This window comes from Pseudonaja textilis, chromosome 5 (genome assembly GCF_049901715.1).
Source record: "Pseudonaja textilis isolate UNSWEBS1 chromosome 5, rPseTex1.2, whole genome shotgun sequence".
In the NCBI taxonomy this organism is placed as follows: domain Eukaryota; kingdom Metazoa; phylum Chordata; class Lepidosauria; order Squamata; family Elapidae; genus Pseudonaja; species Pseudonaja textilis.
In genome coordinates this window covers 58,124,304-58,133,623 of record NC_141994.1, presented here as the reverse complement: position 1 = coordinate 58,133,623, position 9,320 = coordinate 58,124,304, and the positions used below count along the sequence as shown (strand labels likewise).

At 38.2% G+C, this 9,320-nt stretch overlaps 1 protein-coding gene across 1 annotated transcript in view; it reads right to left on the bottom strand.

The window, feature by feature from the left end:
* Nucleotides 1-942: 942 nt before the first annotated feature.
* The window catches only part of SYT10 (synaptotagmin 10), a 45,635-nt gene continuing 37,257 nt past the window's right edge, over nucleotides 943-9,320 (bottom strand). The window contains exons 4-7 of the mRNA XM_026697906.2: nucleotides 7,300-7,420; nucleotides 6,891-7,062; nucleotides 4,391-4,520; nucleotides 943-3,044 (exon numbers count right to left, since the gene is read on the bottom strand). Coding sequence (XP_026553691.2) covers nucleotides 2,973-3,044; nucleotides 4,391-4,520; nucleotides 6,891-7,062; nucleotides 7,300-7,420 — 495 coding nt within the window. The 3' untranslated portion in view covers nucleotides 943-2,972. The remainder of the gene's footprint in view (nucleotides 3,045-4,390; nucleotides 4,521-6,890; nucleotides 7,063-7,299; nucleotides 7,421-9,320) is intronic.

Here is a 9,320-nt window from a genome sequence, read left to right as displayed (position 1 = left end):
CTGACTCACAGACGAACAGAATACAGAAGCCTGATGATGGCAGATGAGATTCTGCTGAAATGTTGCTACAACTTTAAAAGCACAACTATAATGACATGGGAAAATACCCAAACAAAGCTGAATACCATATATATATATATATATAAATTAAATATTTTTAAAAAATAGATGACGATTTTTAAAAGGTTTGTATGGCCTATTGCTCATGAACTCCATGTCCAAGAAGGAGCAGGAATGTTTAAATGAGAGCTTGATTATGTATTATTATGTCTTTTCATATGCTGGAATTTTCTGAAAGCCTGAATAGAGCCATATTAATTACCATTTAGTTTTCCCCTTTTATAAGTACTCAAGATGACATACATAATGCAATTAAATCATCAATAAATTATTGACTGACTTGGTGTTCCTAACACCTTGAAGAAATCTTTGAGATGAGAAAAGGAAAGTCTGAATGGAGATTCAATCCTGAAGCAACTTGATAAATTAAAGATTGAGATAGTTAGAAGTTGAAAAAAGAAGGGAAAAAAAAGAATATAAAGTTGGCTTGTTTGACCAGGACTAAAATAGATATTTTTATAAAATTCTGGAAACCCTTTATGGGGATTTGTCCAAGAAATGAGGATGATTTTTGGAATTGTGAATAATGGAAGGGTGGGATTCACTTTTATGGGAAGAAGTGAATCATTGTCTCCACCTCTCCCTTTAACAGAGCTGGACAAGGATAAGTGACAGCATAAACTTGCTTATCTTTTCCCTCTTTTTTCCCTCTACAACATCTGAGGATGAATTGAATTCAATTTATTACAAGTCCTGTACTCTGGCAAATTTCTCCAGCAAGACTAATATAATACTGGAAAGCTGAGCCTCTTTCAACATACTTGCTGTATCTATTATCCGGTGGTATAATTTTCATCAAGAGGAATGGGCTAAGCCCACGCTCACCACCTATGAGCTTCAGTTTCCAAAATGATTATGTTCTTCAAGAGTTGCCATTCAGAGGAGGAGGAGGGGGAGGAGGATGCAAGTGTATTTAAGAGCCATGGTGGTGCAGTGGTTAGACTGCAATATTGCAAACTAATTCACTGCTGACTGTCAGGAGTTCAATCCTGACTGGCTCAAGGTTGACTCATCCTTCCATCCTTACGAAGTTGGTAAAATCAGGACTGGATTGTTGAGGGGGGCAATATGCTGATAGTGTAAACTGCTTAAAGAGGCTAAAGCACCATGGAGTGGCATATGAAGTGCTATTGTTATTGCTCTCCTCTGCAGTTTGCCCAGAAAAGTATTACTCTACAAACTGGACTTTTCAAGTTATTCCTAAGAGGTCTTAGTGCAGTCGAGTTGTTTTAAACATTGGAAATGTATTGGAGAGAATCAAGCATGCCCATTACGACAATCAGTGGCTACCCAGATGTAATATCTTTTGTCTGAGGAGTTACTTTCACTGTAAAATTGTCACATGGAAAGGACAAAACCTTCCTGCCTATTTGACTGTTGGGCTGAATTTTTATTCTGCTTTAACTTCATATCTATTTCTGAAGGGAGGGAAATAAAAGTGAAATGAGGTTTAAGAAAAAGGAAGCAAAATTCCACCTGAAATTCAGGCTGCCAGAAAAATTGAGATCTCATCTTTTGATTTTTTTTCCCCCTTAGAAGGCACTCTTCAGAAAGCGTAAGTGTACAACAATGTGTAATTTTCCTTTTTCACATTGTATATTCTTTTACCTGCTAAATAGTTGCCTAATCATGGTGTAGTAAGCAAATATGTGGTTCTGCGTGATCAGATATTTAGAACCCACCCAAAAGATCCTGATTAATATTTTAAAGGAAAGTCTTGTTAAGAACCAATCAAATATATTTGATCCTGGTTGGATCAGGGACAATGATTTTGGTGACTTATTTTAGACTAGAAGCCATTGAGGACTTTCTGTGAGTGAAATACAATAAATAGATTCTTAACAGAAGGTTTTGAAGTTTCATTTAGCTGTTGGTTTTACCTGTTAACTATGTTTATATTTTGCAGAAATATATTAGGCTTAGTGGGTTGGGTAAGCACTGTTATAGAAATTCATAAATTGTGTGCATGCTTTGCAAGGGGAGAGAAACTAATATCATTATCTATATTCAGCTAGAGGGGAATATACATACACACACATACACACACACACACAATTTTTGTTTTTTGGTTTTTTGCACTATTTTATGTAGTCTTGTTTAATTTAATTTCATTTTGTTTTTGCATTTTTCCCTTTTTTGAAGTTTGTATTTTAATGTTTTGAATAAAAATTAAAAAAAGATAAAATTTATGAAGAAAGCAATTATAGTTCATATTAAAAACAAACAAACAAACCCAAAAACAAAAATAAAAACAAATAAATCACATTTACTCCCTGTCCTGAAATTCCTTATGATATGATATTTATGACTGTGAATTTGATAAGGAAAAAACCCATCCTGTGAATATCAGAACTTTGATTTAATATGGCATTCTAAGGCTTCCTTCCTTTACTTTTTTGCATTGTTAGTGAGCAATTGCATTTCCTTTGTCGACTGAGTTTGCTTACATTCCAAGTAAACTAGTGAACATTAAAAATCTTTAATATCAATGGATATCAGAAAACTGGTTCCTTGAAGATTCATTGGCAACCTACCTTGGCCTTTGTGGTATGTAAACATAATTAAAATACTTCTTTTAAAAGGAAGCATAAAATTGATTTAATTTGGGCTTTCGTGAAATGGATCTCCAAACTTTATAAATGTGCCTGGATAGACTTTTAACCCATATATATAGAGAGAAGACAGAATCCTGTCTGCCAATGAAGCACAACTGGAAGTAAAAAATAAGAAATAATGGCATGATACTGTAGAGGCACAGCAGATAATAACAATGATGATGATACAGGTCATGACTTAGACCCAAACCTCCAGTTGTACATGGTTATGGTGCGAATGTTACACCGCTGTTCAGTCTAGGGTGTAAGTGGTGGTTTTGGTGATGAACAGGATCCTTGACTGTCAAAGCTGGTTGCTTGGCCTGGCAACTGGAACAGATGATACATTTTAAGAAAATAAGAAAAGACCTACTGAATCAAAGTCCGCGAAGTCCTGCATCCTGCTTCTCACTTTGGCCAATTTGATGCCTCCAGGAAGCCTACAAGCAGAATACCAAGGCAATGACCCTCACCCACTCATTGCTCCACTCTCACTGTACCCTGAATAAACTGGATCTACATATAAGCATCAGGAATTTTAGGCATCAATCGTTTCAACTCTCTACCTGGATAGTATATTCAGAAAGCCATTTAATGTGTAGAAAGAGATTGGGTACCCTGTATTGATGCTGAAAGGATTTAAAAATAGTTTTGTCCCAGTGCTGTCATTGCTTAATTTTCTTAAAACATAAATGAGACATTGGGAGTTAAACTCCGTGGACTTTTGTAATCAGTCATTTGCTGACCATTGCTCATGGAAGAGATCGCTGTTCTCCCAACTTAGTCTTAGATATTTGAAAATTATTTTCAAATCTCTCCTGCAGCTGATTTTCTATTTAGAAGCCATAGAAGGTGCTGGTATCAGTGTGGTTAAGTTTCATTACAGGTAGTCCTCACTCACTGACCACAATTAGACTGGCAAGTCCATCACTAAGAAACATGGTTGTAAAATGAAAAACCATGGGACTGCATCTGATTTACAAATGAAGTTAGTCAGTTCTGGCTGCAGTCATTAAGTGAATCTCCACAGATCACATGACCGTGACTTGCAATTTCCTGCTGGCTTCCCTATTGACTTTGTTGGAAGTCAGCTGTGAAGGTTACAGATTGCAATTACATGACTTTGATTGAGATAATTGCTAGTTGCCAAGTATCTAAATTGTGATCACTGTGAAGGCCACAACTTCAAGGATCAGTCATAAGATCAAGTGTCCTTGTTCAGCACTGTTGTAATGTTGAATGGTTGCTGAAGCAATGGTCAGTAGGCAGGGACTATCATTCTGTATGTTTTCCTGTATCTGTTTTCTGAAGCTGCCTTGGTGGCTCTCAGGGTAGCTCCCAATCTAAAAAAAAGTCTATGGAGAGAGACCCCATCAATGTCTTTTAAGATATAATGAATGCATTAGAGGCAGGGAGGAGGCAGAACACAAGAAAGTGTGTTACATGGAAAGGCATGATATTCATGCACATATCTTGGCATTTTACCACTAAATAAGGACAAGAACACATTCCAGCTGAGCTTCTCTTCTTTAAAAGACATTGCCAAAGCAATTGTTCTTTTATCAGACTGAAGGAGAATTAAAGGAGAAAACAAATTGCAAGAGAATCTATTTGGGAGGAGGTGGGGTAAAACCATGGGAGTTAGCTACTTTATGGAAATATTTTTTTATCCTTACCTCTACTAATGGATGCCAGTGAGTTATTGGTTTGCGCGGATATGCCAGCATTTCATTCCAGTGGTCTCTTCCAAGTCCTTCTGCATCAAGTCCAGTCCTACATACCCCGATCACTTCATTGTGCCCTACTCTAGGATTAAAGAGAGGGAAAATTTGTCCACAGAACTGTATATACTTGTGATGGACTATATTTTTATTTGTTTTTAAATGTTATGCTGCCCCCCTCTCTTCCAAGTGACAATAATGAAGTGGCCAGAGGTGGAGGCAAAAGACAACATAACCAGGGTTGGGAAGGAGACAGAAAAAAAAGAATTAGAATAGTTACTCCCTAGAATCTCCCAGGTTACATCCATTAGGATAAGAGTTTAGTCTAGCAAGATTCTGTCTAGTTGCATGAACAAATAATAACTGAACTTTGGCTAGATTATTCTAGTGGTTCTTGGGCTGGGCCTGACACTGTTCTGAAGTAAAACAATAAGAGCTGCAAATGGAATAACTATCTTTTGTATCAAGAGTAAGTAGAATTTGTGAGTTGCATGAGTTGAACAGATTAAGAAAATTGTAATTTTCTTGTTTTATACTTTTTCTCTTCTATGGTGACTGGAGAAGGTCAAATAGATATAGGACATTGTCTTACCTACTGGCACCTGGAAATGTTATTCATTGAATTCTTTCAAGTTCTGAGGTTTCATCAAATCTTTCTAGGCTTTTTAGATGTGAGAATAATAATGCTTCAGAGGATAAGAGTGCCTTTATACAGTCTAGAAAGGTATTTTAAAATCTACAATAAAAGAGTTGAAGTTACTGCAGCTTGGTTTTTTCCCCCTATTCAATTGCAGTCCTCATATCTGTATGCATCCACTAGAGCCATGATGGCAAACCTATGGCACTCGTGCCACAGGTGGCACACAGAGCCATTTGTGTGGGCCCATGAGCCCCAGCCAAACTTACCTGCACTGCGCATGTGCACGCCTCCCAGCTGATTTTCGGCCCGTTTTGTCACTTCCCTCGAGCCTCTGGGAGGCCGAAAAAGGCCTCAAATGGGCCAAAAATCAGCTGGGAGGCGTGCACATGCGTAATGCAGTAAAGGGGTGGCAATGCATGCGTGCATGCACAGGGGTCATGGCCTTTTGGGTGCTGGCACGTGTGCACAATTTGGGCACAGGAGCCCAAAAAGGTTAGCCACCACTGCACTAGAGCAGTGCATTTTTGGGATTTACCGTAGCATCTGTTGTTAGGGACCATTTCAAGTTATTTGAATGTTTATCAAATAATCTATTAACTATGAGAACTAGATTTATTTTGGACCTGGTGATAGAAACTAAAGTTGTTTCTAAGGGCCCGAATCTGGAGTTGGCAGTCTTTGTGTTTATGTTATTTGAAAGTTATGTAAACCAACACTTTTTTTCATGGTAGGATATCCACATATAAACCATACATGACCAAAACAGGAATTGATGATGTTGATCAAATAATACATATTTTTGCTTTTTTCTTTAAAGCTGTAATTTGCCTTCCTGTCTGACTCCTGAAATTGTCATCAGATGCCATGCTCTGGATGATCCCACACACCATTCCTGGTGGAGAACTTGGTTGTAGAAAGATTGCTGCAGACTGTCACAGTTACCAGCTAAATTCTTGCTTATGTACTAATTTTATTGCGATCACATATGCAAATTACAACCCTCAAATGCTGCTTACAGATTTGAGAAATCTGAGTGAGGGAAGGAAGGAAAGAGCAAAATATCTTTTGGTTTGTGTGGAGACATACAGGTAGCACCTGTTGAGAACACTTGACAAAAAGACAGTGAGGCTTTTTCGGAGATAATTCAGCAGCTATGAAGGACAGCTGTACAAACCCAGGGAAAGATACAGATGCTTTAAAGGTAGAAGTGTGTGCTCCAAAGCCTATTTTGGCCTCTGAATTTGGACCTTTTACAGTCCAAAATAATCTAACGCAGAGAGGTTATGATGGTAAGGAAGGAATGATAAGTATTTCGATAAAAGGCATGGTAGAAGATCACACAGAGCAGTAGATAGGAGTCCAGGCGACCTTAAGCTGTAGGTCCCATGTCAATATATTTGTATATATTATACACCAGGGGTGAGATTTTACTCGTTCAGCCCAGTTTGGCTGAACTGGTAGCTTCAAAGATCATCTGGGAGTGAACTGGCTCACTCCGATGATCAGCTGCTGGGCCCACCCACCTGCCTTGGCTCCCTACTGAGCTTTATTTCCTGCTTTTGAAGCTCAGCTGCATTACATGGCACAGCAGATTGCCGCGCATCAGCTGTTGAAGACACAGGGAGAGTGCAGGAGTGCAGGAGAAGGTCAGTAGGAAAAGTCTCTCCATGCACACACGCACAAAGTACACGTGGCACACACAAATACATCCACCAAACTGGTGGTAAAACAATTTGAATCCCACCACTATTATACACACTCACTCAAAATATATTTATTCATTTCTTTGGAAAGAAGAAAATGCAACATTACTACCGGTCATAGTCCATGACAGCAATGGAGAGGCTGACTTGATCCACGTTTTCAGGGGGAATGTCAAAAACTATAGCTTCACTATATACCGGGTTGAGAGTGTTCTTCTTTGTGGTTGTTTTCCTCTTTTTCAGGCGTCGACCATCACACATCAGAGATACCTTGACATAGGGATCTGAGATAACAGGAAGGGAACTGAACAACTAGAAGTGCATAGACAACTTTGCCAGCAGACAAAAATTAAAGTAAGCAGCCAGGTCCACCTAGGTACCATAATGGTTGGCTGTAACCTCTTTGATCATGCTTGAACAGCTCTTTGAGAAATTCAGCACCAGGGTCTTAAAATCCTGGTAAGGCTCTATTTCCCCATCAACTCCATCCAGGTGGGCTAAATGGAAAGTCACCTGCTTACCTGATGAACCAGTGATATCCATTGCTTTGAGATTTCGGCATTTAATGACTGTGAGGGTCATCCTCCCTGCAGTAGGCAAGTAGCAGAGGGAAAACATGATTTCCCCCAGATCAATGCTTTCCTGTAAAGGGAAAAGATACAGATTAATAGAGTTGGAAGGGATCTTGTAGGTCATCTAGTCCAACCCCCACCCAAGCAGGAGACGCTACACCATTTGCGACAGATGGCAGTTCAGTCTCTTCTTGAAAGCTTCCAGTGACGAAACTCCCACAAATTCTGAAGGCAAGCTACTCCATTGGTTGATTGCTCTCATGGTCAGAAAATTTCTCCATATTTCCAGGTTGAATCTCTCCTTGTTCAGTTTCCATTCATTATTCCTTGTCTGGCCTTTGGGTGCTTTGGAAAATAGCTTGACCCCTTCCTCTTTGTGATAGCCCCCCAAATATTGGAACATTGCTATCATATTGCCCCTGGTCCTTCTCTTCACTAGATTAGCCATGCCCAGTTCCTGTAACTGTTCACCGTATTTTTTAGCCTCCAGTCTCCTAATCATTTTGGTTGCTCTTGCTTATCAATACTGTACTAGAAATGAAACATGGCTTTACAAACTTATTCCAGAAGAATACACTTGTTAAAATACATATATAGGATCTTACTTTTATCTCACCTTGTTCTCGCTGGGAATTTTCCCTAAACTGATATTATTTGAAATTTGGTATGTAATAGGAAATGTAGCCCTTCCATATATAGAAATTTAAAGAAAAGTAATAAGTGGAGAAAAAAAGTACCAAGGAAAGAAATAGAGTGGCTGGTTAGGGTAGTGGTTAGACTACCTTTGACAAGGAAGAGCAGGGTTCAAATTCAGGCTCGTACTACAACAAGAGATCAACAATAGAAGGGAATATAGATAGGTAGGTAGGTAGGTAGGTAGAGAGATAGATAGATATAGATGATATAAATATAGATGATATAGATATGTGTGCATGCGTGCATGTGTGTGCATGTTTATTTATTAAATAACTAAATAGCCTGCTGTGAAGCAGATCAAAAGCTTAGGAAATCTATAGCTCTCCAGTACTATTTGCTTCCCATAACTGTCAGCACTACCGAAGGTCAGATATTATGGGAAATATGTCAATATTCAGCAGGCTATAGTTTGGCTGAATGAATTAATTCCAGCATTCATTTTAAAAAAATTCATAATTTAAAAAAATAACCTTATTTCAACCTTCGTATTAGATTTCCATCGTATTAGATTTCTGTCTTTCAGAAACTGAAATGATAGGGATAAAAATTTCCATTTTTTAAAAAAAGACTCTGCTTTGGTCTGAAAATGTAGTTTCATTTTAGAAATAAGAGACTCGTTGATCCGTTCTTATAAATATTTTTACAGAAGCACCAATAATTTTGATGGGAGTTATTTCCAGTTAAATGCATCTATAATTACAGCTATACCCAGACATTTGGGTGTGAGACACTAATTCAGCTTTTTAATAAAGAGTATCTTTATAGCTTTGGATATAATTCTTTAAGAGAACTTGTTCAAAAGACAGGATGTCCATGTGGAGAAGGTATTTTAAAAAGTCAACGTGACACAACTGCAAACTAAAGCCCTGCCCATATATGTAACATATATGGAACATATGTCATGATGAAGGGCTCTGATCACGCAGATCTTTTAAACTCACCCACCTCCCCTTATGGAGAGAGCACTAAGAGAAAGGGTCTTCAAACTTGGCAAGTTTAAGACCTGTGGACTTCAATTCCCAGAATTCCTGAGCTAACATGACTGGTCCACAAGTCTTAAAGCTTTCAAGTTGAAGACCCCTGATCAAGAAGTTGTGGTTAATGTTGGCTATATTTCTACGATGCCAGTAATTGTCTTCCTCATTTTAACTATTGAATGCATTCATTCATTTTATGGTACAAAAATGCATTGATGAGCGATATTTTTACCTAAAAAATATTTTTCTCTCTTTTCCTGACCCTGTGATCCCTTAATTCAGGGTAGAATCAGGGTG